The 27,332-nt window shown below is 48.0% G+C and overlaps 3 protein-coding genes across 4 annotated transcripts in view; 2 read left to right on the forward strand and 1 right to left on the reverse strand.

The window, feature by feature from the left end:
• Positions 1-1,915: 1,915 nt before the first annotated feature.
• On the reverse strand, positions 1,916-6,777 carry ARFIP2 (ARF interacting protein 2). Of its 2 annotated transcripts, none has more exons than XM_080642424.1 (8): positions 6,662-6,777; positions 5,740-5,880; positions 5,390-5,596; positions 4,536-4,654; positions 4,138-4,359; positions 3,441-3,598; positions 3,123-3,297; positions 1,916-2,679 (listed from the first exon to the last, which is right to left on the reverse strand). In XM_080642424.1, exons 3-8 carry the CDS (start codon positions 5,469-5,471, stop codon positions 2,524-2,526), a joined length of 912 nt encoding a protein of 303 aa, XP_080498550.1. In that variant the 5' UTR covers positions 5,472-5,596; positions 5,740-5,880; positions 6,662-6,777; the 3' UTR covers positions 1,916-2,523. The 2 variants fall into 2 exon arrangements, with proteins under 2 accessions (XP_080498550.1, XP_080498549.1); XM_080642423.1 differs by having other exon boundaries at positions 5,390-5,486; positions 6,662-6,774.
• Positions 6,778-6,901: 124 nt separating this feature from the next.
• Positions 6,902-9,419, forward strand: TIMM10B (translocase of inner mitochondrial membrane 10B). The gene is made up of 3 exons (XM_080687810.1): positions 6,902-6,990; positions 7,197-7,292; positions 7,486-9,419. Exons 1-3 carry the CDS (start codon positions 6,961-6,963, stop codon positions 7,660-7,662), a joined length of 303 nt encoding a protein of 100 aa, XP_080543936.1. The 5' UTR covers positions 6,902-6,960; the 3' UTR covers positions 7,663-9,419.
• A 7,062-nt stretch (positions 9,420-16,481) lies between these two features.
• The window catches only part of DNHD1 (dynein heavy chain domain 1), a gene marked incomplete at its 5' end in the record, with an annotated part of 59,198 nt that continues 48,347 nt past the window's right edge, over positions 16,482-27,332 (forward strand). Inside the window, 7 exons of the mRNA XM_080640658.1 lie at positions 16,482-16,495; positions 17,170-17,243; positions 17,529-18,318; positions 21,755-21,925; positions 24,882-25,085; positions 25,165-25,275; positions 26,911-27,067. Coding sequence (XP_080496784.1) covers positions 16,482-16,495; positions 17,170-17,243; positions 17,529-18,318; positions 21,755-21,925; positions 24,882-25,085; positions 25,165-25,275; positions 26,911-27,067 — 1,521 coding nt within the window. The remainder of the gene's footprint in view (positions 16,496-17,169; positions 17,244-17,528; positions 18,319-21,754; positions 21,926-24,881; positions 25,086-25,164; positions 25,276-26,910; positions 27,068-27,332) is intronic.

Below are 27,332 nucleotides of genomic sequence, written 5' to 3' on the forward strand. Positions count from 1 at the left end.
TTCTCGGGGGGCTCCTACGGAATATGCTAGTGTGGTCCCCGTTGATCATGGGAGACAGGACTCATCCTGTACCTCGACACGGATCTCTGGGCGGCGAAGGGACCCAAGGTGCAAGGGCAGGACCCAGAGCTCTGGAAGGGGGTGACGGGGTAGGAAAGTGGGGGGACTTGATCCGGCTCTAGCTGCCTGGCTCTCCCTGAGGAGCACCCTGGCGAGGAAATTACGGTTCCAATCATCCAGCGACTCCCTTCCACACTCCAAAGACCAGAGCAATTCTCAGAATCATCGCATTGGGGAAAAGCTGCCCCCGTGGAAAATAATAAAAAATTATAACAACAGTTAACAGGGACTGAGTGCTTATATTGTGCCAGACACATAACGAACCTCTTTACATATATTATCTCTTTTAATACTCATATTGTTAATAGGTAGCTTCTTTTATAAGCCGTGTTATACAATGTAAGAAACCGAGGGCCCGGCTCCCTAGAATTAACCCTCATCACTCAGCTAGAAGGTGGTGTAACCAACGTTTGAGCTCTGTGAGAAGGTCCTGCCTCCTGTCACTTGGAGATTCATCAGTATCTTTCATGTTCAAAAATCCCCAGTGTTTCATAAAGTGGGGGTCACCCCTCCCTAATAATCAAGCTCCAGTCAGCTGATTGCAGGCTGACCAAAGCCCAGGAAGCCTGCCTGGAAGCTGCAGTATCTGTGACAAAGGGCGAAGTCGGCTGCACCTGGATCTCTGTGCTGGGAGAATCTGCTGACTGGGGTGTCCCCCCTTCCTCCAGCCCTCCACGCAGGTAGGGGAGTGTTGAAACATTCTGGGGCTCTCCTTAGCCAAGGAGCAGAGGTGATGGCACCTGAGCTCTGTAAAGTGCTGCTGGAGAGCTTTCCTGCCTCAGATTTTGGGCTCAACAGGGGCCCTGGAAACTGCCTCAACCTCTCATCCACCTGAGTTCAGGCCTCCAGCACAGGTGTTCCAGCGCTGTGATGCGCCTCAGGCAGGGCTCATGCTTGCTTTGGAGACTGGGCCAGAGGTACTGACTATCGACTACGAGGGAACTGGGGTCTGTGTTACACTAGTTTAAGCTTCACAAGGACTACTTTCCTCAACCCTAGACTTCTCCTATGCCATCAAACTTCTGCCAAAAAGGCCTCATGGTTCCTCTTCTCCAAAGGGCGAAAGTCTTTAATCAGCCTGAAGAAGCAGGCCTACCCTGATCTCTTATACCTTACCTCTATAGTCTTCCTCCAGCCACTCCCCTTCAGTTTCACCCAGTGAAACTCCATTAATTCCTCCAGATTCCTACTCAGGGCCTTCACATATTGGCCTCTCAGCCTATGATGCTCTTTCCTCTACTCTTCCTGGCTGTCTGAATACCCTTTGTCTCAGCTTTCAGAATGACATGCCCATCTCCACTCCAGTCTAGGAGTGAGGCCCCTCCTCTGTGCTCCCATAGCTCCCTGAACTTCTGTATCCTAGTACTTATCACCGTATTGTAGTTGCCTGGTTACTTGTCTCTATTCCTCACTAGACCATAAGCACTGTGGGAAGGGACTGTGCTTCATTCACTGATGTTTCCCCAGGGGCTAGGGCAGTGCCAGGCAAGTAAAAGCACTCAGTAAATATTTGCTGTATAAATGAATGCATGATGGTCAGCGGGCCCAACCCCCCTTGGGCCCTGTGCTCTTAAGATCCTTAGCTATCTTGGTGCTGGCCTAAAGGGCAAATGAAGCTTTTGCTCAAACTGGGTCTGGGGGAGGAGAGTGGGTCCTCAGACTGTTCTTGAAACCTCTGACTTCAGTTGTCTGTCCCCAGCTCTTCTGACTTGATAGGATTTTGGTGCATTAGACTGAGCATTTCTCTACCCAGCCCACCCTCCTAGAGTCCCCCACAAATTGACCTCACTGGGCCTGCTTTTATGAAAGGTTTATTCCTAGTGCTAGGTCCCAAACTTCCAGGGCTCTAAGCACAATTAAACTGGGTGGATAGGTGAGGGGATGCCCATTCTGATGCAGGGCCAGAAATGGGGCTCTCCATTATTCCCACCCCTTTGGTCCCAGTCCCTTTCTCTGCAATGGGCACGCATAGAGGAGGGACAAAGGGTATTGGAGGCAACATCATTGGCCCAGGGGAGCCCAAGAAGAGCTGCCTTTGGCTGACAGGGCCTTTTGAGGCTCTGCCATTGGTCGGGGGCACACCCCAGGAGCTGGGGATAGGCCTGAGCAATACCATTGGCCAGGGAGTAGTTTTGTCATAGCCTTTGGCTGTGGAGTGGAAGGAAAAGATCTGGGAACAAAGCCCAGTGGCCAGGAAGATAAGGGACAGGGCAGCTGCTGCTGGGCCTGCAGGCCCCATCCCTACCCACAGCAATGTGGGCAAAACTGGTATCAGTCCCCAGCAAGGAGAAAGGAGCCCACGCCTGAGGGCAGGTGGCAAGGGATGTCCCATGTCCGATCTCCCCCACCCTGGGACTGCCCCTCCCAGTGTCTTTATGATAGCCAGGTTGGTCTGGGAGCGGCTCACTGCTCCTCTAGCCAGGAGGGCTTCTCAGCTCCTGGAGGCCTCAGCTTGATGTTGAACTGCTGCAGGGTCTGCTCCAGTTGTTTCTGGTTCCCAGCAAAGTAGGCGGACACAGCATTGTGGAAGAGCAGCAGCTGCTTGTGCATCACCTTGATCTGGGGGTCCAGAGGGTCAGCTGAGGCTGGACTCAGATGCCCTTCTTGAGGGGCTGAGCCTGAGACCAGACCAGGGGCACATGCATTCTGCTCTGATGGTGCTTTGGGGGTGGGGTTTGAACTCCTCCAAGGGAATCAAAGGAGAAAGGTTAAGCTGATGGGAGAAACCTGACTTGATTTGCTGGGGCTGGGTTTCTGGTACCACAACTCAGGGTGTGATTTTTCTGTCATGATCCTAGGACCAGCAGTCAATTCTTCAACAGAAAAGGGCCAGGGATTGGAAGGAGGGAGACCCGGAAAGGTCCAGGGGTTAAGGGGGCTAAGAGAAGATCCCACTCCTTAGTCAGACTGCATTACTCCATCCAACGATGGGCAGGGTCTGGGGGGAGGGTCAGTGTTACAGAGGGGAAGATGGGCTGGGGTCAAAGGGATGGGGTTGGCACCTTGTTTTCTTCCAGGAACTTGAGCTTGATGGCCACATCTCCCCGCAGCTTCTCATATTTGTCCCGATGGGCCTGGAAAGTGGCCTGGGCATTCTCAAGTCGACCACGCGTCCCTGCATCCCGAGGGCCTAGGCTCAGCTCCTCTAAGTCTGTACGGTAGGCATCATATTCCAGCCTGGGGAGGGGGTGATATAGGCTCATCTCCACCCCTTTGTCCTCCACACTCTCCTTTCCTTCCTGAATTCTTATGACCCTAACCTCAAATTTCCACCCAAGCCAGCCAACTCCCAAAGCCCTAGGCCCTGCCAGTGCCCACACCTGGCAGCCTCATACTGTTTGACAGTCATGAGTGTGTCTTCCATGGTCTTGGTGACCAATGTGTTGATGCTAGAGACAAAGAAGTTCACAGCCCCTAGTAGTGTCTCTCCATTCTTGCACAGCAGCTTCTGTGTCTCTGCATTGTAGCCAAATTCCTCCTGAGGGCAGAAGGGAGGGACAGGCCTTAAGAAAGAGTCCCTACCTGACTGGAGCTGTAGGGCCCTTCATCCCCTCTTCCCCAGGGAGGAAGCAGCCATCAACTCTGAAACAACCAAGGTCTGCCTCCAGCAAGGCTCTCTTAGCCAGAAAGTTAGTGGGGCCACCCTGGGGATGCCTGGGGTGGGAATGTGGGGGTGGGGTTCTCAGATAAGTTCACAGGACTAGAACAGAGAAAGCTAGTGCAGCAGGCAAGGGAGGGGCTCGGATTAGGCTGAGCATCAAAGGCATTCTCACAAATGCAGAGAAGGGTTACTGGTGAGGCACCTAGTGTGCCGCCTCCCACAGCCCCTCCAACTTCTGGACCTCTGTACAAACCCTTAAGCTGCCTCCACAGGTGAGTGCTGCTGGGGGCAGGGCTGGGCCCACCCTGTAGGGGTTCTCCCTCTGGGCTGCAGGAGGGAGGGAGGGAGGCTGAGGGGTGACTGCCTGGGAGGGCCTGGGCCCAGTCCCCCCACCCTCGTTGGCCTGGCCGAGGCACCTGAAGCTCTGGGGACTTCTGGCTGAGGTCAGCAAAGGCGTCACCTAGTGCATGCTGGGTCTGCAGCAGGCTGTAGAGGTGGGCTGTCAGTGCCCGGCCCAGCTGCAGGACACTCTCATACTTGCGCTTCGTCTCACGCAGCAACTCAATCTGCAGCTCTAGCTCCAGGTCCACAGTCCGAGAGCCTCGGCCAAATCGTTCTGATAACAGCTGCTTTGTGCACTGATTGGGAAGTGGGGGAATCAGTCAGAGACCCTAACACCCTGCCCCCACAACAGGTATGTACCCCAGTATACCCAGACTCCTAGTCTCAGACATAGATGGAATATTAGGATCTGGGAGAAGGGGAAAGGTACCCATGGGGAGTTTGGGGGAAGGGAGAGGTGCTTGAATCCCACCTTATATGTGTTGATGCCCCATTTCTTGACGATGTCAAACTTCTCTCCAGCGATGCCCCGAGCCACCTCATCTCCGGGGCCAGCAGGAGTGGCACTGTGAGATGGATGGCGGCCAGACCCTAAAGGACCAAGTTCTCTGACACCAGCCTCTCTCAGTTACAACCAGACACCTCTGTGGCTCCACCCATACTTCCCTCCCAGCACCTGAAAAGGACTTTCCGGAAGAAGCAGAAGCTAGAGACAATTAGATTCTCCTACTCACTAGAAGGAACTCATGTCTTGTGCCCTGAAACCCAAATCCCAATATACATCTGGCCTCCTTCAAGAGGTGGTGGTGGGGATTAGAGGGGGAGGGAGGAGGGAGCTTCTGGTGGATAGGGGCAGAGGAAACAGAAGGAAATACACAGAGCGTGGGCTAGGAAGTCAAGGATGATGGGCCCTGATAACAGGAAACCTGGTTGACATTCCCATGTGGTATCACAGTCTGTGTGAGATTCAGGGCTATTTATTCCTCTAAATTTTAGAGTCTAAAGTAAAACTCTGAGAAGCCTCATAAAGATCCAAATCAGCATCAAGCTCTAGAGCAGGGGGAACTTCTGTGGAAGCATCCTTAATGTGACTCGGGTGGTGGCAGGAGAGAAAAAGGCTGCACCTCAGGGGAAATGGTAAATGGGAGCAGTTGGACAACCCTGGGAACTGGCCTTGGGGTGAGGACTCCATAGGGTTCATACTAGCAGGAGTTTCCAAGATCTCTAGAGATAATTCAAGTTTTCTTAGACATATCCTATGCTCCCCAGAACCATTCCTCTCCCCATCCTCACTCAAGTTTCCTGTCCTGTTCTGATCATTCATACCTGTGGGGATGAGTCCATCACCAGAGCCCCCATAGCCACCAGACACAACGCTGGTTTCATTGAGGTTGGGTCCTGACACCATCACCTGCTGGAGGTCCTATAGGCCAGAGAAGAGGGGGGCTTCAGGAACATAGGGGCAGCTGAAGCATTTTGGGGGTGAGAACAAGCTTGGATTGAAGCATCATAGAGAGAGCACACAAGGGAAGTCTGCACAGAATCAGAACGAAAATTTGTAAAAAGATTGAAGGGAGTTAGATAAGTTAGGGAAGGCGACTAAAATAGGGAGCCCAGGGTTTATGAGTTGGGATTCCTAAAATGAGACAATAAGGAGAAAAATCAAACAGAAGCACCTGCTCCAGCCCATCATCTTCAGGAAGCTGCCCAGCTTCGCCATTCCCATGGATGGGGATCTCCATTGTGGCTGCCTTCCCTAGGATCCCGTCCGTCATGGCTAGGGAAGGGACCGGAGTCAATGTCTCCACCCCAGCGCCCTGCAAAGCCCAACACAGACAGTTCTGGAAACTGGCCAGGGCTCCAGAAGAGAAAGGTCCCCCCTACCATTTCTGAGGTTTTAGATGTTTTCCCAGGGTTTGAGTGTCCTGATTTGGCTACCACTCCTTTCGTTAAGTAGCATATGTATCTCTCCCCTCCAAGGTGCATAGTTTTACACATGCACACCCAGGCCTCAGGTGTCTTCTCATGACTCTCCAAACCCACCAGGACTCCGTGATCATTCATGCATTCAATCATTCAATAGACACTGACTGAGTACCTACTATGTGCCATGCACTAGTTGAGGCCCTGGAAATACAGCAGTGAACAAAATAGATAAAGTCTGTATTCTCTTGGAGCTTATTCCCATGCAGGTGTTTCTCCCCATCAGGAGATGAACACCTTTCCAGGGCTCAGGTATGGCACCCAGGGCTTGATCTTGCACACTGCTTTGGTGTGTCTCCCCCTTCCCTTCAAGTGATCTCCCCCTCTCTACCCCATGCACCTTCTCTTCCTCGCCCTCTCCACCAGGCCTTAGTTGAATCAGTTGGTATATGTTCTCGGCCTCTGGGAAAAGCCTCTTTTTCCCAGGATAGAGTTGAACCCTTCCAAAGTCAGTTATGTCTCCCCAGGTGTGTTTCCCTATCCCCCCTACCCCCACCCCCACCCATACACCTGGGCATCAGGTGTGTCCTCATCCTTCCCTGAGCTCAGAGGTATCTTGCCCTCAGGACAGGTTCATGCGTTCAACTTCCACTTGACTAAGCATGCCCCTCTCACCTTGAGCTGGGCTGCTCTTCCCCTCCGGGCGCCAGGCCCGGTCCGCGCGGGGACCTCGGGCTCCAGTTCCCGTCGCGATCCTAGCAGCAGGTCAGGGATTCGGCGGAAGTGACGTCCCCACCCGGGCAGAAGAAGCCGGCCACGTCGCAGTTTGTAAGGGCGGAAGTGACATTAGAGCTGGGGGCATGGCGATCCTTGAACCAACCCTTCAGTTCTCGGGGAAATCTACCAGAGATTACTTCCGGGGCGTGACCGAGAAGCTGTAACGGAAGTAAGGGCGGGCTTGCTCTCGGGGCGGGATGGAGCAGCAGCAGCAGCAGCTGAGAAACGTGAGTAGCAGCTAGAAGTGGCTTCGGGAATTTACGTTCAGCTCGCATCCCCGTCCGCAGGGCGGGACCCCAGAGAGCCAGGGGTCCAAGGACTGGGGACATGGGCTGGGTGCGCGGTCCTGGGAAACGCCGAGGCGGCGCGGCCCGGCCCAGAATTGAGGTGTGAGCCCCCTTATCGCTGAGTCCTTGGTCCCCTTCTCTTCCAGTTGCGGGACTTCCTGTTGGTCTACAATCGGATGACGGAACTCTGCTTCCAGCGCTGCGTGCCCAGCCTGCACCACCGAGCTCTGGATGCTGAGGAGGTGGGGAACCGAGTAGGGAGCTACTCTTCCTCAGAGTTAGCCGCAGACTGCCTTCCTCCTCCCCCCGACTTCTTCCCTTAAACCTTTGTCCGAGTCTTTCCTTTACCCTCACCCCTAGGCTGGGAATGGGACGACAGGAGACGCACCTGACAGGCCACCTTTGGCCTCTACCTTCACCCTGTCTTTCCTCCAGGAGGCCTGTCTGCACAGCTGTGCTGGGAAGCTGATCCATTCCAGCCACCGCCTCATGGCCGCCTATGTGCAGCTCATGCCTGCCCTGGTGCAGCGCCGCATCGCAGACTATGAGGCTGCCTCAGCTGGGCTAGGTGCTGCTGCTGAACAGCCGGGAAACTCACCAACAGGCAGCTAGCCATCCCCAGCCCAGGAAGGGAGGCACTGGATGGACCCTCACATTGAAGGAGCCAGTGGACCTTGGGCTGGGTGCAGCCTGTATATAGAGTGAGGAGTTGCCTGAGAGCTGGGTACTGTTGCTCCTTTTTCTGGAGCTAATAAACCCGCTTTTATTCTGTTTGGTTTATGTTCTGGGCGGAGAAGCTTTGCCCACTTTATTAGCACCATCCTTTATTTGTCAGTGCATATCTGCTGGCTTCAACCCTGACAGCAGAGAAATGGCCTTCTATGTGTAGAAGGAAAACCTTAGCATTCATTCCCAGGCACCTGGTTAAACCAAGGTGTGTGGATGTAGTTTTTTAAGGTTGGTAATAGCAACGGGAAGGTGATTCCTGGCCAGATGACAGAAAGTAGGAGCTCTGTCTAGCTGTCAAATAAAATCTGTCTGACTTTAATGGCTCACTTGTGAGCTGGATATGCATTCATTCATAACTTTTTGTGTGTGTGGACTGTGTCTTGCAAGAGGGAATTCTGCTAGATTTAGAGAAAAGGGGACATCTAAGGACAACCTATCAAGAAATCGCAGGGTTTTGGGGGACTACCTCCTTATAAATCATTAACTCCAGAACAGATGAAACCTATAAGAATTCTGAATGTTCTGAAACTTCAACCATATCCCCAAGTTGTTACTTCTTTACTATTTTCTGTCTTCTTGAATGAGCAGTAAAACTTTAAGCACAGAAGGTCTTTTTTGCTTCAGGGACGATCAGAAAGGGGAAACTCGGGGGACCATATTCTGCAATATGGTCAGGCTTGAGAGAAGTGATGGTGGTGGTTGTGGAAAAGAAGAGATAAGCAAAATCTTCGGGATTTCTTTAATGTTACTTCCTGTCTCACTACTTATTTGTAATCTAATTCCAGCTCTTCCATCTTTACCCCATGTTCCCACTCTGCCTGTTCTATGATTTCTATTTCCAGCCTATCCATTCTTTTTATTTCCTCCCTGTTGTGGAATTTACTTCTGCTTTCAGCAGTGTGAATGACCTATCACACCATCACCACATTTTCTTGCTGCTCTTTTGTCCTTTTATATCATTCCAGCTGTTTAATCTTTTCTGTTCCTCCATTCAAACTGCTAGAGGAAAACAGCTATGTAATGAATGTCACTAAGTATTTAAGGTTCCAACCTCAACCAAGCCATCATTACCAACAAGCAAACCCTTTGTGGGTTCCTGGTTTATTCACTGTCCTTAACATGGCAGTTATTTACACCTTACTGCTCTCCTTACTCCTTCACCTCACCTTCAAGTATTCCCCATCAGCTGACCATGTTTCATTTTTTTTTTTTTTTTTACAGTGGAAATGGAAGCTCGTAGACATTGGTTCCCACAATAATAGAAATAACTTCCTACAACCACCCACAAAGCACACAGTTTTCTCCCTTGTGTAGCTCAGGAGTTTGAAATTCTCAATAGTAGACCCTGCATTAAAATAGAGATCTGACTTGCCCTGGCCAGATAGCTCAGTTGGTTAGAGCGTTGTGCTTGAAATATCACATGTGCTCATTATGCCAATGGCAAGACCTGAGGGAGACTCTAGCGATGATGTTCCAAGGTGGAGATGCAATCCTGAGTCAGGGCACATATAAGAATTAACCATGAGTGCATAAATATGTGGAACAACAAATCAGTGTTTCTCCTTTCTCTAAAATAAAAAAACAAACAGATCTGACTTTAAAATCCATGTTTTTGTTTTTATACTATAACAGGCTACCTCAAAAAAAAAAAAAATACCTATTGAGCCCCTACTTTGTATAGGTTCTGATGTTGATATATGTCATGCTTTATCTTAGTTAATCTTTATGACAAAAGTACAAGTAAAAGTGGCTCCTGTTAGCTTTGTGTCTTTTAGCTAGCTGCTGTCCCTTGAACAAATCTTGAATAGGTTTATTAGAAAGTAAAAGTTGCTGACCAGCAACATCCTTACCAAGTGGCTTCATACCTACCCAATAAAATTCTTTTCTTGGAAAGTATAAATGCAGGTAATCAGCTTGTGCACTTCCCAATTTCCAGATACAAGGAGATGGGGACCCAGGATATTGTACTGCTGGTGGAAGGATTTTTCCACATCAACATTTTTGGGTGTCCTTGCAACAAACTTCCATGTAATTACACTGCCAGATGATTGTGAATGATCTGTGTTTCCAAGTCATGTAATTAATAATTACTGGAGAAGGGCTAGAAACATAGAAGGCCTTTGAACTTCAGAGCTTCTATTTGCTTATTCATCTGCACCAAACCTCTCCCCAGGCATGGAGTAACAAGTGTCCCTCATTCTGATCCATCAATTAGTCCCTTAAATTTCCATTCTCTTCTGTCCTGGTTCTGTTAATATTTATAAGAACCTTATTCCTACCATCCATCTTCCATTATTGCTGGAGTCTCCCTCAGGTCTTGCCATTGGCATAATGAGCATATGTGATGTTTCAAGCACAATGAGAATAAAGGTTGACAAAACTATCTGATTACTACAGACACTGGAGAGAGGGTTAGTGTTCCTGTCATTCTGGCTTCAGAGCATACCTGACCATTCCTTTGCAAAGTCTGATTTCTTTGAGGCTATTCAAGTGTACCACCCTCTCGTTATTTGTCCTTAGTAACTACCACTCTCCTACATTCCTCTCAGGAGCTACCCCTTAGTCTTCCTATCTGCTCATTGATACTTTTATGTTTATGTGGACACTCCAATATTTTGATCTCTTAGTTCTCTGACACAATCTAGCGATTTCCACTTTCTTGGGCATCCACTCCCATAGTTATGTCCTGGCCATTGTCTTCACCCCCAACTGCTCTTATCTTCAAAACACTATTACTTGCATCTTATTCACTGACTATATTACTTTCACTTGATTGAACTATTCCTCTATTATCATTCTTGGATTCACTGGAGCAGTCAGGCCATTGCTTCTGCCTTCTCTTGATTACTATGGAGCTTAAATTCTAGTGATTCTCTTGGAATAGACTGTGTTTCCTTACCTTTCATCTCTTGGATGCATAGATAAAATGAAACATTTGTCTGTCTGCATTTGGTCACCCAATGAAATCACTATAAAGCAGATTTATATTACTATAGATCCATAGTTACCAACTTCAAATGGAGTCTGAGCCCCTATAATCCCACTGGATTTTTCCAGTCATCTCTGCTGCGTAAAGCTGTCAGTTGAGAACTCTCACATCTGGTCACCCACCTACATCTGCATCATTCTCCTCTGAACTATCTAAACAGGCCTAGCATTCTTCTAAAGGCCAGTGCCTATTCCTGTGCCCTGAATCCTAGTCCTTCCTTCTTTGGGAATGGCTGACTTTTCCCCACTTTACTAAATTCTCATCAGTGTTTAAACATGCTAAACACTCCCCTGATAGAAAACCAAACCACTCCGTACCTCATTTCCTCTCCAGCTACCAACCTGTTTTTCCACTTTATACTGAAAGCAGTTGAATACTTTGGCTCTCTCCATCCCATTCCTCCACCCAGTCTGGTGTTTGTTTTTTGTTAATCCTCATCTGAGGATATTTTTCCCATTGATTTTTAGAGAGAGTGGAAGGAAGGGAGGCGAAGAGAGAGAGAAACAAAGATTAGTTGCCTCCTGCACATGCCCCAACTGGGGCTCGGGATCAAACCTGCAACCCAGGTATGTGCCCTTGACTGGGAATTGAACCCATGACCCTTAGGTGCTCTGTCAACTGAGTCACATTGGCCAGGGCCACCCAGTCTGTTTTGACTTCTACAACCTTTATTCTATTGAAATAGTTCATACTGAGGTCACACTGGCTCACCACATGACCTTCACATTCCTAAACTCAGTGGCTATTTCCCAGTCCTCAGCTTACTTCCCTTCTCAGTAGCATCTGGTAGTATTGACTAGTTTCTCATCAACAGTCTTCCCCTAGCATCTGCGATTCCACTCACATACTTTAACTACTACCTCTTTGGCTGCAGCTTCTTAGCCTCCTTTGCAGGCTCACCCCTCATCAGCCTTTAAATCTAAAAGTTTCTCTGGGTCCTATTCTTTCTCAGCCTATTTTTTCTAGGATTATTTCATCCCCACTCTGAGCTTTGGTTACTGATGACTCCCATATCCCTTCTCCGAGCCACTTGATTGACCTCTCCACTTAGGTATTTCAAAAACATCCTTGCCCTACCTAGCCGGTTTGGCTCAGTGGATAGAGTTGTCTGCCTGCAGACTGAAAGGTCCTGGGTTCAGTTCAGGTCAAGGGCACATGCCCAGGTTGCGGGCTCCATCCCCAGTAGGGGGCGTGCGGGAGGCAGCCGATCAATGATTCTTTCTCATCACTGATGTTTTTATATCTCTCTCCCTTTCCCTTCCTCTTTGAAATGAATAAAAATATATATTTTTAAAAATCCTCAGCTCTACATATTTCCTCATAAACTTTTCTCCTGTGCCTGGAAGAAAGAGTCCTTCAGTTGCAGAAGCTAGAAACCTAACTCATCCCTTCATTCAATTGACAAATCCTATTTCTAAATATCCCTGGATTCTGTCTGTTTCTCTCCATCTTCACAGTCTCCCACCAGGATTATTGCAATTGCTGCTTCTCCCTATATCCACTTTTGCACCCCTCCAATAGACCAGAAAACACAAACTGATGCTTAAAACTTGGCAATAGCTTCCCATTCTTAGGATAAAAACTGACATTCTGCACATGACTTACAAGGCCCTGCATGATCTAGCTCCTGCCCCCCTCAGCTGTGTCTTATCAGTGACTCAAACACTGGACTGTCAATATTGTTTGTTGAATTGGACTAAAACCACACCTCACTCTCTCCTCTCTGCTCTAACCACACTGGCCTTTTGATTCCTCTTACAACTCAAGGCCTTTGTACCTGCTGTTTTCTGGCTTGCAATGCTTTCCCTCCACCTACTGAATTACTCATTCTTGAGTACCTAATTCAAATACTCTTTCCTCAAAGAACTCTTTCCAGACTGCAGCTCCCATAATTCCTCATGTTTTTGGCATGCACTTCTATCAGTTGCTCATGCGGTCAGAGTCCATGTTTGTATTATTCACCATTGCTTTCTTATCACAGTTCCCGGCACATAATAAATGCTTGACAAATATTTGTTGGATGAACATCTTTCAGTCTCCTCCCAGCTCAATCTACTATTCATATAACAAAAGGAAGACTTTTTATTAGAAGAGACAGAAGTGAATCTGAATTTAACCTCTGCTCTATTTTTTCCATAGTGTTATCATGCTATCACGTATATAGTTTACTCATTTTGTTTATTATTTATTACTTGTGTCCTCCACTAGAATGTAAGCTTCATAATTCAGTTTTTGTCAATGTTAGCATTTTGTACACTGAGATAACCACCTAAAATAGTGTCCAACACAGTTGATGCTCAGTAAATATTTGTTTGTTGAATGAAGGAAGAGAGAATAGTTACAGAGCAAAGGTTTAGAGCTTGGCTTTAGGGAGGGAAAGAATGTGAAATGGATGAAAGCAGATCTAAGTAGTTTTTGATATAATTTTGGGAGATTGAGAGTTCCTTGTAAATAGCATGTGTGATGGCTAGTTTTACATGTCAACTTGACTAAGTTATAGTACCCAGTTACTTCATCAAACACGATTCTAGGTATTGCCGTGAAAGTATTTTATAGATGTGATTAAAATCTACAATTGATTGACTTTAAGTAAAAGAAATTACCCTTAATAATGTGGGTGGGCTTCACCCAATCAGTTGAAGGCCTTAAAAGTAAAAACTGAGATTTCCCTGAGAAGAAATTGTGCCTCAAGATTGAGGCATTAACTCCTACTTGAGTTCCTAGCATGCTGACCTACCCTACAGAATTTGGACTTGCCAGCCCCAAACAATCATTTGAGCCCATTCCTTAAAATAAGTCTCTGTATACCTGTATCCTATTGGTTCTGTTTCTCTGGAGAACCCTGATTGATATAGCATCTGTTCTTTTTTTTTTTTTTTTTTTTTTTTTTTTTTTAATAGGAGCTGAAGTTATCAGAGAGTAAAATAGAAGAAAATGGAAGATGAGAGAGTGCAGGAGGTTAGAATGTTTGAGATAGTCTTTGCACAAAATGAAAGAATGAACTGACAAAAGAAACAAGTAGAATTTTAGGTGAAGCTGAGGGCTCAGTAGAGGTTACTGAACAGAATTCCCTTCTGTCCTTGTCTATCTGGAAAACCAGTGTGTGTGTGTGTGTGTGTGTGTGTGTGTGTGTGTGTGTTTATTAATCCTCATTGGAGGATATTTTTTCCATTGATTTTTAGAGAGAGTGGAAGGGAGTGGAAAAGACAGAAACAGTGATGGGTTGCCTCCCACACCCGCCTCTGCAACCAAGGTACATGCCCTTGACTGGAATCAAACCTGCAACCTCAGTCCACGGGCCGACATTCTAATCACTGGGCGAAACTAGCTAGCGCTGGAAAACCATTGTTTTAAGGCCTTCAGCTTTAAGGCCTACCGCAACTCTGTGACTCTGTCCTGTCCAGAAGGGTTGCCTGTACCCTTATTTAAGCTATCACTGAACCCTATTATGGCTTGTTCATCATTATGGCAACAGCACTTTTTAGGGTGCCATAAACAACAACAAAAACACACAGCTAACACATATCATTACATCAAGTGGTTATTATCCACCAGGCTCTGTCTGAGCATTGTATACACATTAACTCATTTAGGCTCACAACAAACCTACAGGTAGATACTGTTATTATCATCTTCATTTTACAAAAAAATGAAACAGGTAAAACATCCCACAACTAGTAAGTGGTGGAGTCAGGTGTTCAATCCAGGCATCTGACTCGAATCTATCCTTTCTCACTTATGAAGATTGCTATACATTTATGCATTTGTTCCACAAATATTTTCTGATCACCTACTCATGGTGCCTAGTACGGGGGCTGGAGAGAGCAGAGAGCAATCAGAATCTGCCACCATGGAGGTGATTTTTTAGTCAGGGAAACAGATAGCAAGCAATTAAATATTTATATGGGATGGTAATAAGTGCTATGGAAAAAACTAATGCAGGGTAAGAAGGATAAGGAAGGTGGGGAGAGTCGTTTTATATTATATTAGGTGGTCAGAGAAGAACTCAATAATATGTTCTCTGAGCAGAGACTTGAAAGGAGGGAATAAGCCTCATGTACATCTGGACGAAGAATGTTCACTGTAGTTTAAGCCTCTAGTTGTCCCCAGTATCCATTGTCCCCTTCTTTCTTTACTAGTAGAACCCCTGACTTTTCCAAGCACATGGCATTTGAAAATAAAGATTTATAATTAACAAAATAAACTGAGGTGGGGGCAGGCTAGAAGGGGTAAGTTGGGGGGCGGGAAGGAGGACATATGTAGTACTTTCAACAATAAAGATTTTTTTAAAAATAAAATACTTAGATTTTTGCAGCTTTCCTTGAAGTTAGGTGTGTCTGTGTGATTGAGTGATGTGTGCATTGCCAGATTGTGCTCTTAAAAGGGCATTTTCTCCTTTCTCTATTCCCCCATCTCACTAGTTGGGATGGGCCTAGCAGATGTGGTGGTAAACTCTCTTGGACCTTGCAGACCAGGACTATTTCTTTGGAGAAGCAGAACAATTAACTAAAAGGCTGACATATTAGTCCTGATTATACTTGGACAGTTATGTGAGAGAGAAAAAATGAACTATCATATCTAAGTAATTGTATATTTTGGTCTTTTTGTTATTATAGTATATGTGTGGTAGGAAGAATTTTAAGATGGTCCACAAGGCCCTACCTGGTTTGGCTCAGTAAATAGAGCATCAGCCTATAGACTGAAGGGTCCCAGGTTCGATTCCAGTCAAGGGCACATGCTGGGGTTGTGGGCTCAAACCCTAATAGGAGATGTGCAGGAGGCAGCCAATCAATGATTCTCTCTCATCATTGATGTTTCTATCTTTCCCTCTCCCTTTCTCTCTGAAATCAATTAAAAAAAAAAAAAAAGATGGTCCATAAGATTTCCCACTCCCTGGGTACATACCCTACCCTGCATAATCCCTAGAACTTTGAATCTGATAGAGTTTACTTCTGTAATTAGTTTATATTATATGGCATACTTGACTATAAGAAAGGGAGATTATCTGGTGGGCCTGACCTAATCACATGAACTTTTAAGAGCAGGAAGTATTCTTTGGCTGGTTGCAGAAGAGGACATCAAAAATATTTGAAGCATGAGAAGTGCTTGAAGAACTGTTGCTGGCTTAAACATGGAGGGGGCATATAGCAAGCCTGTAGGACTTGAGAGTGGCCCCTGGCTAATGGCCAGGAGGGAACCTGGGACCTCAGTCCTACAACCACAAGGAAATGAATCCTGTCAACAACAGGAATGATCTTAGACGAAGGTTGTAGCACTTAAAGTAGTGAGAAGCAGTTGGATTCTGGTATTTTTTAGGTGATAGCCAACAAGATTTGCTCAAGGATAAGACATGAGATGTGGAGATTGGAGGGGGAGAGAGGGAGAGAAGTCAAAGGTGACTCCAAGGTTTTAATCTGAGCAACTGGAAAAATTGCCTTACCATTTACTGAGATGGGGAAGACAGTGAAAGAAACAGCAGATTTCTTTGGGGCAGGGGGAGAAAGAGTAGGAAGCAGTTAGGAGTCTGGTTTTGGACATTTTAAGTTTTTAAATTTGAGAAACTCATCAGACATCCAAGCGGAGACATTTAAAATAGCACTATTTTTGTTTTAATCATTCAGCCCCAGCCCCACCCCCTATTTTGAGCTTATTGTGATCAAGACTTTTGTCTTGCTAGGAGTTGGGGGTGGGTGGGTCGGTGGGGTAGGTGGATATGGCGGAGGTGGGGTGCGGGGGTTGGGAGGGTCTCAAAGACAGGTCGTTGGTGCCTGGCGCTGGTTTAGCCGCTCGGTGAACAAACAGGCGCAAGGATTACACCAGCCACGCTGACCCTCCAAGCGGTGCAGGCAGCCAGCACGTTCGGCCTGGCCCTGCCCCCTCATCTCTGCGTAACCGACCTGGGACCCCATCCTCCTGGGCGCTCCAGGCGGCAGCGCTGAGCCTCACGCGAGGGATCTAGTAACCGTTCTAACCCCTGTGAGGAGACGGACCGCTTCCCTTCCCCCGGGGGGACCACTCTTGGGCTGTCCCCTGGGAGGCCCCCTCCTCACACGCTCCCAAGGATCCCTCCTTCCTTCTCTCCCCCCTCCTCCCGCCCTCCCGACAAGCAGTTCTCTGTGGCCACTCCTGCCCCGTCCTCAGCGGCCCCTCCGGTGCAGATAGGACTGGGCTTTGCTGCCTCCCGTGGCGACCCGCTCCCCCTCCTCAGAAGGTCGCAGGCTGCACCCCCAGGGACGGCTCCTCAGTTACCGGGTTCTCTGGGCGGGTTTTCCGTGTGTGTATCCGTTGGCCTCTGCAGAGGTCACAGGCTTGTCCGTCTGCCAGTCTCTCTGCGTGCGGGTGGCTGTGAGCAGTGGTCTGTGCCCGGGAGCCAACTCCAAGTTCGTCCATTTGCCCAACAGGTGCTCCCTGATGAAACCTCATCGGCAGATCTATCTCCCTTCCCTTACCTTGCCTCCTATACCCTTCCGGCCAGGTGAGGGGGCAGTGGCCTGGCTGGTGGGAAGGAACCTGTGCAGGGAGGGCTCCCACCTCTGTCCTGGGGGGTGAGGGGCCTTCTTACCAGAGTCTCTGCAGAGGCTGTCGGTAGGGTTGAGGGTCCCAGGAAAGGCCCTCTGCTGGCCTGACTCTGCCCTGCAGCTCCCATTTCCCTGTCCTAAGTCCCTCCTCTCTTCCTTCCCCAATCCCTTGACCCTGACCATCCCTTGACCAGAGCCTAAGGCCCCCTTCTCTTGCTCCTTTCCTGGGCTGGGCCAAGCAGGTGAGGCCCAGCAGCCAGGAACCTGGAACTGGCAGTCGGAGCCTGGGCAGTGGGCTAGGTCGGTTCGCCAGCAGTTGGATGCCCAGCTCCGCGTGGTCCTGGAGACGAGGGTAGACTCATCTCCCAGAGATGTATCATATGATGCCCTGGAGTCTCAGCACCAGCAGAGGCTACAGAGGCAGTTCCTGCAGGCACTGACTCAGGCACTGCCAGGCCTGCGGCGCCTGGTCACTGAGCTCCGCACTCTGTTCTCAGCTGTGCTCCAGGACGGCAGCCTTGCGGCCTGGCACTACCTGCACGCAGTGCTGCGCCTGCTGCCTCCATACCGCACACTGCTAGTGGGCCACCTGGACTTGCTGCCCTTCCTGGAGCAGCTGTACCGCTGGGCACCCTGGGTCCAAACCCAACTCCAGCTGGACCTGCTCAATGCCATAGACCAGGCCTTTCCCCGAGACACCTCTTTGTTAGAGAGCGCCTCCCATGTTGACTGCTGTCTTCAGAAGCAGAGGTTCCGGCATGGGCCCCCACTCCCAGCATGCCCTTTTGTGCGGGCCAGGAGGAGTGGGCAGCAAGGAGAGGAAAAGTTAGCCACGTGGCTGCGACCACTGACTCTGCCTGAGCTGCAGCACAGCCTGGGCATTGTGGGTGCCGAGGTGGCTCTGGATGAGGCACAGTGGCGAGATGGCCTTGGCCTCCTGCCCTTGGCACTGGCAACGGACATCCCAGTACAGTACGAAAGCGATGGCACTGATGACGCAGAGGAGGAGCCTGTTGGAAGAAGAAAGACTAAGTAAGTGAGGGACCCAGTCTGGGGTTCTGAGCGGAGCAGAGAAAGAAGCCAGTTTATGGGTACCTCCTGGGGGGTTTGGTTGTCAAAAGGCAGCTCTCTATTGATTTTAGTGATTAGCCTAACCCCAAACCAACCCGGTGTGAGGCTGCTCCTCTCCTTTTTAAAAAAAATATATATTTTTTTTATTGATTTCAGAGAGGAAGGGAGAGGGATAGAGAGATAGAAACATCAATGATGAGAGCCAATCATTGATCGGCTGCCTCCTGCATGCCCCCTACTGGGGATCAAGCCTGCAACCCAGGCATGTGCCCTTGGCTGGAATCGAACCTGGGACCCTTCAGTCCACAGGCTGATGCTCTAGCCACTGAGCAAAACCAGCTAGGACTCCTCTCTTCCTTTTTGCTGCAAAATTAACCCAGTGGTCTTAGTATTAATTCCCACAGGAAAATGCAGAAACATGAAAATCAAGTCATGAGGAAGCCAAAGCTTCAGAGGACAGCTTGAGTTTCCAGACTTTTTTCTCAGATGGTGCTGGAAGCCTCCTTAGTTTTTTTCTCACTCATTCATAATCCCTGAGCCTCACCTCTGGACTGCCCTAGTGCTGGGTGCTAGATGCTGGGTACAGGTCTTCCCCTCAGGATGTTTCTGGGTGAATGCTTGTCTGGAGGCCTTTCCAATCAGGTCAGCATGAGCTAAGCCATCTCCAGGGCAGCTTCAAGTTGCCAGCACTGCCGGAGGGGACTTTTATGATCCTCCCAGGGTCTTCTTTCTGCCTTGCCAGTGTGGGTATCCTGGCCCCTCTAGTGATGACCCCTCTCCTGCCTCCCCCGAATCTGGCTCTTATTGTTTTCTTCAGGATTTCAGAATGCCAACAGAGACCTCCTTTTCTGAGAGCTCTCTAACTCTAGTCTTGGAATTCCTCCCCAATTCTCTGGATTAATTTTCTTGGATATATATCTATATATATAAAAGCCTAAGTGACCGTTAGGACTGGACGATCAGAAGACTGGCTGGTGCACTGACTACCAGGGTGCAGACGCTCAATGCAGGAGCTGCCCCCTGGTGGTCAGTGTGCTCTCACAGTGAACCTCCCATGGTCCCTCCCCATGGCCGGTCCCATCAGGACTGGGGGAAATGGCCCAATTGGCCCTGATCGCCGGCCAGGCCGAGGGACCCCACCCATGCACAAATTCATGCACTGAACCTCCTGGTTCATAGGTTAATGCTCAATCCCTGAGCCATGCCGGCTGGTCATGGGTTGATTTTCTAAGTGCTTTGCAGCTTATGTGTGACACATTCATGATCTGGTTAGTTTTACCTTTAATCTAGCTCGACTTTGTCAGTTTTTGCTCTAAGGTAATAGCTGGGTCAAGTTTTCCCTGAAGCCTTAGAGCCCTAATGGTGGACAGAGAGGCAGGCTCCTGGAGGCTCTGATGGCAGGTGGCCAGCACCTACAATTTATGCCTTCAATAACCCCAGCCGGCTTCCTTTTACACTGTGCCCCTGTGTAAGTTTCCTTTCCTGGGGGAACTTAACTGAAGTGAAAATGGGCTGAGATGTAAGGAAGGAATCAAGTTTTCTCTGCCCTCTTTGGACTTGGCTGCAAACCTCTGAGGCCTAGCTAATGTGGCTTAATTTGCATGAAGTTTTCCAGGACTGATCTCTAAGGCATTCATTCATTCAGTAAGTATTATGGATGTTTAATATATAGTAGGAGCTGCTAGATGCTGAGGATACAAAAGTGAACAAAATGGACTCCATCTCCTCCCTTGAGTCTTATAGCTTAGTTAGGGGGATAAATGTTATATAAGTTGATACAAGGAACATATAATTACAAATTGTGCTAAGCGCTATAAAATCTGGCTGCTCCTCTAGTGTGTGTGTGTGTACAGTCAGGGGAAAGCACATCAGAGAAGGAGGAGGTTGGTGAGAGCCCTTTCAGTGGGATTGCGTGAGGAGGAAGCCAGACTGTAATGCATTCAGGAGTGAATGGGAGATGAAGTAGAAATCACATTTTACTATTCTGTCATGATGTTTGGCTTGAAAGGGAGAGAGAGATACAGTAGGACAGAAGATTGAAAGAAGAGTAGTGTCTGGGCTGAACTCTTAAAAAAAAATGGGGGGGGGATGGAGAGATGTTCATAGCCCTTAAGAAAGTGCTTGAGAAGTGGGTGTTCGATAAATACATGTAGAGCAAATGAATAAATATAGGCTAATGATAAGGAGAACAGATTGAAAATTCCTCATGAAGAGGGGATAGGGGATCCAGAGGGACTGGCCTTGTAAGAGAAGAAAGGACACCCCTTCCTCTCAAATTGGGGGACAAGTTTAACATGGGAGCACATACAGATAAATATGCGGGAAGTTAGTCCATGGCTGAAAGCCTCAGTTTTCTCTGGGCAGAGAGGGGAGGGGCTGGGCAGCGTTGGGCATAGGGTGGGGGTTGGTGGAGGCCTGGCCAGCAGCTGAGGACACAGAAAGAGTCAGCTGGCTGAGGGCCGGTCCTAAGACATCAGAGCAGAGTGAGCCCACAGTGGAGATTGGACACCAGAAACAGAGAAAGGAGCCAATATTCCTGGTTCTGTGATCTTCTGAACCTACTTAGATCACAGAGGACTTTAATTGTTAAGGAAGTGAACCTTCAATAGCAGTTACACCATTGCAAGGATGTCCTGATCCAACCTCAAGGTCATAAACCCTATGGTTGATATGAACTTTAGAATAGGATGGTACTGTGTTTGGGTCAATTAGCAACACTGGTATACTTTGACTGGTTAAGTCTAAGTTTAATTATTCAGAGGGGTGTATGTGTGTGTGTGTGCGCGCGCGCGCCCTCGAGGTCACTCCAACCAAAACTATTAGTGCAGGTAAAATTTTTCATATCCATTCTGTTGACTGGTGTGGTAGAAGTGTAAGAAGAGTGAGGGGGGTTGAAGGATGCACCATTGGGTCCTGGCTGGAATGGAAAGGATGTGAAGCTAGAGGTTGGGAAGAGCAAGAAAGAGTCACAGGCATGGAGATCAGGTAGGGTTGGAAAGCAGGGAGGTATAAAGGGAGCAAAGATAGGAGGTCTAGAAGGTTAGGAATTCTGCCAGAGAGGAGAAATCCAGGGCTTGGGTCTGCAAGGCGATGAGCTGGGAAAATAAAAGTACTCCCCTTACTTTTACTCAGTACTACAAAATACCTACTTCACAGGAAATGCAATCAATCTGGAGTGACGAGTCATTTATCAGAGAGGAAGGAGTTGTCCGTGCACACATCTGTGTGAACGTAGTTGCCATGGACTGGGTATGCTCGCATAGGTGGCAGAAAGGCTCAGACAGTGCCACACCAGGTCCTCTCAGCACCAGGCTGACCCAGCTCCTCCTCTCACAGCCAACAGTGGCATCCTGACCCCTTTGCTCTGCCTCATCTCCCCTGACTTTTTCTCATCCAGGTCTCGGCTTGACTCTGAAGTTTCTGGAAAGACCCTCAAAAAGAGCAGCACTGGCGGCTTCCCTCCGACTTCCCTCCTGGGTAGCCAGGCGATGGCCATTCTGAAGACAGAGAGATACCTGAAGAAGATCCACTTCCTCTACCTCAATGTGGCTCCTAGCCGGTACTTTAGGTAAGAGCCTAACCCTAGACCTCATCTCCTTCCACTCCCTGGTTTCCTCCCATGTTCTCTCTCCATCCTCTCTGCTCTCCTGCACTTTCTCCCCCCCCCCCCCGCCCCCAACCACCCCCATTTCTCCTGTCTCCCAGTATCCCGCCCCCTTCCCTTCACCTCAGCCTCACAGCCTTTTGTCTGAGTCATCCTTTTCCACCTTTGGCTCTGTCTGCTTTATTCTATCCTTGAATGATAGAAGCGTTCAGTCATTACCTCAGAAAGGAATTTAATGGTGACCTCTCCAAACTCCAGTGCATGAATCGGGTGTTTGTTTAAATCTTTATAGTGTCAGGGAAGTTTTATGTTTCCCAAAGCATCCTGCTCCTTAGACTGAACCAAAATCTGCTCTCTTGTAACAATTACCTCTCAGTCCTAGTTTGATCTCTGAGGCTATAAAAACGAGTCTCCTCCTCCCGCATGACTCCAGAGGCATTCATTCACTTTCTTCCATTAGATCCAAATCTTACATATTTTCAAAAGCCCTGTTCAAGTCCCATCTCTTCTCAGAAGTAATAATAATAATTACCATTAATTGAGCTTTCCTGTATACCAGGCATTCTGTTAACAAGCCCATGAGATGTGTTATTTAATCCTCACCATATTATTTCCATATATGAAATGAGTAGACTGATATATAGGGAGGTTAAGTGACTTGTCCAAAAAGCCACAGTGGTGGAAACAGGACTTACGCCTAGGACTGTCTTAATTTATTTATTTTTAATATATTTTTATTGATTTCAGAAAGGAAGGGATAGGGAGAGATAGAAACATCAATGATGAGAAAGAATCTGATTGGCTGCCTTCTGCATGCCCCACCCTGGAGATCGAGCCCGCAACCTAGGCATGTGCCCTGACTGGGAATTGAACTGTGACCCCTTGGTTCGTAGGCCAACCACTGAGCCACACGGGCCGGGCTGGACTGGCTCATGCTTTTAAGCAGTATCTGAGCGTCTTATTTCCATATACACTGATCTCTTTCTCCTGAACTTACATAGCACTATTGATCTGTATCATCCATTCATTTACTGATCAATTCATTAACAAACGTTCACTGAGAACATTGTGCCAGTTATTAAGCAGTTGTGTCTTGGTTCTCATTTTACTCTTCTCTCTCTGCTTTGTGATACTTGGGCTGAGACTGTGAGCTTCATTTCTTATTTTTCAGCTGGCCTCCTGTTAGGCTTGATTAAAGGGGGTGCTAGGAGGAGGCTGAACCGCAGGATAAGAGGAGAAGGGCCTTTCTCCTTCCTTTGCTTGCTCTTCCTGTCAGCATTGCACCAAGCTGCTTCACCCTGACAGCAGCCGGCACTTTCTGCATCAGCCTCTTTGTGATCCTGGGAGGTACCAATGCCAGCCAGGTGGTACCTTCCCAACAGAATTCCAAGTCGCAACTCTGCAAGGCCCCTCCTCCAAAATACTTAGGTACTGGTAGCAGCCAGGAAATTCAACTTCTAACTCTATAACCCCTCCTCTAAGCTCACAGCTTCTAGGACCCCAAACATCTTTCCTTTGCTCCTCTACTTCTGGCGCTGGCATCCATTTCCTGCAGTTATGATCTCTCTGTTACCTTAGTGTTCCTTTTTAGCTTTCTCAATTCTCTGATACTAAAAATCACATTCTCACCCTGGCCGATGTGGCTCAATGGTTGGAGCATCTGCCCACACACCAAAGGGTCTTGGGTTCAATTCCCAATCAAGGGCACATACCTGGGTTTCAGGTTCAATTCCCAACCCCAGTCAGGGCACATGAGGGAGGCAGCTGATCAATGTGTTTCATTTACATCAATGTTTCTTTCTCTCTCTCCTCCCCCTTCTATTTTCTCTACAAAATCAATGGGAAAAATGCCCTCATATGAGGATTAAAAAACAAAACAAAACAAACACACACACACAAAAACACATTCTCTCGATTGGATTCACTTTGTTGTACTGTCTACTGTGGTTTCGGTTTTTCTGATGGGACCCTGAAAGATACAGTACTTGGTATCATGAGTAGTTCCAGGAAATGAGCTCCTTGCCAATGGGAAATACTAGTGGGATACTAGTAATCCATGGCATGTAGTGCCATCACAAATAATTAAAATGATCACTTTTGGTGGAATGTGATGAGCTACCTACTGCCACCTAGTGGCGGATACACATGATTGTCTGGCAGTAATGTTAGTAATGGTAATGATGTGGGATGAGATGCCAGTTGGCCATGGTGGAAAGCTAACTAGTTTACTGCAACAAGATAGAGCTGTTATATAGCTACATATAAGTTGTTTTGAAGGTGGAATGTAGGTGCATTTCTCTGCAGTAAGAGGAGCTAGTGGGATTGTAAGATAGCTCTGGAGGTGCCCTGTTCACGAGGTGGCAGTTTTCCTCTTTTTGGCCTGTGTCTAGTCTTCTCATGGTCCCTGCGTTTCCCCATTCTCAATTACTCCAAGTGGCGTTCCGTGATTATCTCTGATGTTATTTCAGTGTCTAGAGATTTATGAATTTTATCATTTCCAAGCTGCACATTTTTTTTCCCCACATTTCGACACCTCTGAAATTGCAAAGTATCTTACAGATCGATGGAGTATCATATTGGGAGCATTTTTTTTTTCATTAAAAAATGCTGCATCTTACAATGAATGGCTATCTTATATCTGATGGGATGTAAGGTATCCATGTCCGGAGATATGAACTTGGAATTGTCTAGGTGCCTCTCTTTTTCTTTCCATCTATCCTTGGCTTCTATTTATTCTTAATAATAGTTGATCCTTCTGTCTATTTTGAAGATCATTCTGCTATTTTACCCCTCTGCCCTCTCCTACAGCTTTCTTTCCTGCCTCCTTAAAAAAAAAAAAATCTCCCCTCCCTTCTTTTGTCCCTTCCTGAAGCCTGTACAAGTTCCCAGGGCTCCCACTGATCAGAGCCACTTTTTAAAGGCCCTACAGCCTGGTGGTGGTGCCACCAAATAAGGTGAATCCTGAGCACTACATCTTCTCGCCCTTTGGGATCCTGCATGTACACCCTGAGGAGGCCACCGAGACAATGACGCTGGGTACCTGGCACCGCCACTTCGTCCTCTGGCAACAGCTCCAGCTCATTCCATTCTTCAAGTATTGCCTCTTACGCAAGGCCTGGGCCTGGTAGGCGACGATGGGTGTGGGATTGGGGGGAAGTGTTGCAGAGAGCAAGCTGCATGTCGCCATTCCCTCTGATCCGTAGCTGGAGGAAGACCGTGAAGTTTCAGGGGCTGCACCGGTGCCGGACTTTCCTGGGGAGGCATCTGCTCTTTGCCGTGCCCCACTTTGGAGTGGCGCTGCTCCACATCAGCAGGTGAGGTCTTCAAAACACAGCTTCAGTGGACTTTTAAAAATCATTTTTAGATAAAGGAATAACATGTTCCTTGTAGAAATTTTGGAAAATACAAAGAAGCACGAAGGAAAATCAGTTTTAATCCCTCCACCCATAAGTAACCACTATGAACATTTTGTTGCATATTCTTCTCTTTTTTCTATCACACATACAATTGTGATCAGACTTTACATATTGTTAAGTAACCCGTTGTTTGTTTTACCCCTGGATAACATATTCTGAACATATCACTGTGTACTTGTGCATTCCTACATCAGGTTACCCCAGATCACACAATTATTAAGTATCACATCTGGGGACCTAGCTCAGGTGTTTGACTCCACAGTATTACTTGGGTTCTTTCTTTGGGAAAGCTTAGTTGTCTCCATTTTGAGTACACTCGTGCGTTCTCTGCTCTCCTCAGCCACTCCAATTATCTTCTGTGACAGGAGTTGCAATCTCAAATGCCTAGGGCCCCAAACAGGAGCTATGGAAGAAATGCAGTGGGTTAGATGCAAGACATGACAAATTGTGGGGACTGGAATCTGGAGATGGCATTGGAAGAGAACAGTCATGCTCGGTTCTCATGGACTGTTGCCATTGGGAACAGAGGTCCAGCATGTCAGCCACCTTATTTTTCAGGATTTCCTGGAAATCCACATTTTGTTGTAAAATTTCTTAATTTTACCTGGTTAGCTCAAATTTTTATTAAAACACCATTTCAGTTGGAATGTGGCCCGTGGGCTGCCAGTTTGTAACCTATACGCTGGGCATCCTCCAGCCTAGCCTAATCATCATGTTGTTAATTAACAGCAGAAGGGCTTGGAGGCTGGACTGATCTGAATTTAAATCCTGAACACTAGCAAGGGGCTTGACTCTTTGAACCTCAGTTTCCTGACCTGAATAGCGATAAAGATTTCTGCTACACAGCTGTAGTGAGAATTAAATGAGATTGCGAATATAAAATACCATGTTCAGTGCCTCATAATAGGTACCGAATAAATGACACTCATTAGGATCATCCTCTGCTCATTGGAGGTCTTTCTCTCTCTCTCTCTCTCTCTCTCTCTCTCTCTCTCTCTCTCTCTGTCTCTCTCTCTCTCTCTCTCTGTCTCTCTCGTCTCTTCTAAGGATGTTTAGAGATGTGGTATTTTCAGGGTGGGTGGTGGGGAATGGGTAACAGAAGTGCGATTCCTCAGGGATAGTCAGCCTATAGGGGAGTGGCAGGTCCATCACCTTTGATCTTTAAACTCCCTATCCATTTAGACTTTTAGGGCCCTCAGCTTCCCCTAGTCCAAGGAGGAAGCCTCTGCAGTCTCTCCTTCTAAGTCGGACCTTGGGCTCTATTTGACCCTTTCTCCTGGCAGAAAGGTCACTCAGGGTAAACATTTGCACATGCCCCAGGCCTCTCCCAAAGAATTCCCCAGCCAGCAACTTCCTGGGCTTGGATTCTTCCAAAGAATTCTCAAGAGGGAGCTGTGGCTGTCCGTCACTGGGATATTATAATCTTTCTAAACCTTTGCTCATTCTGAGGTGAGCTGAGCTAGTAAGAGGTCAAATATGTCCAAGGAGAGAGGGCTGAGAAGTGGCTCTGACCAGAGTGGCCCTTGATTCCAGGCTTCTGCAGGAGCTGCACTCTGTGTCCTGGCTCCCCCAGGAGCCAGACCAGTGCTATGAGCTGCTGGACCTGCAGCGGGCTCTAACCCAGGAGAACCAGAGGGCCCTGAAGCTGCTTTCTCGCTGCCTGCACCTCTGCAAGTCCATCCTTGACATGGTAAGAGGCTCCAGTGTATTGTGACCCCTTTCTCCAAGCTGAGCTGTCAGAGTTCCAGCCCCCTCTTGGCTTGAGCTTCTCCTGGGATCCCCTGGGTGGCCTGGGCTCTGCAGTTGGTTCAGCCATTGTTCTGCCCAGCAACAGCAGCCTCTGCCCCGGGCTGGCTGGATCAGTAACAGGTGGGCAGAGACTTGGACTCAGCCTTTCCCTAAGGGTTGGTCCTGGCCTTGAGCAGGGAGGAGAAGGAACATAACAACATCTATTT

This window comes from Plecotus auritus (assembly GCF_963455305.1).
Source record: "Plecotus auritus genome assembly, chromosome: 9".
Classification (NCBI taxonomy): Eukaryota; Metazoa; Chordata; class Mammalia; order Chiroptera; family Vespertilionidae; genus Plecotus; species Plecotus auritus.

What these genes read in the sequence shown, in the direction of transcription:
- ARFIP2 (XM_080642423.1), bottom strand. Translation starts at nt 5,838, where the DNA reads ATGACGGACGGGATCCTAGGGAAGGCAGCCACAATGGAGATCCCCATC. An exon ending in AAGATGATGGGCTGGAGCAG is followed by an intron (nt 5,487 to 5,739) that starts GTGCTTCTGTTT and finishes TCTGGCCTATAG; the next exon opens with GACCTCCAGCAGGTGATGGT. An exon ending in TGATGGACTCATCCCCACAG is followed by an intron (nt 4,655 to 5,389) that starts GTATGAATGATC and finishes TTGGTCCTTTAG; the next exon opens with GGTCTGGCCGCCATCCATCT.
- TIMM10B (XM_080687810.1), top strand. Translation starts at nt 6,961, where the DNA reads ATGGAGCAGCAGCAGCAGCAGCTGAGAAAC. An exon ending in AGCAGCAGCAGCTGAGAAAC is followed by an intron (nt 6,991 to 7,196) that starts GTGAGTAGCAGC and finishes CTTCTCTTCCAG; the next exon opens with TTGCGGGACTTCCTGTTGGT. An exon ending in GAGCTCTGGATGCTGAGGAG is followed by an intron (nt 7,293 to 7,485) that starts GTGGGGAACCGA and finishes TCTTTCCTCCAG; the next exon opens with GAGGCCTGTCTGCACAGCTG.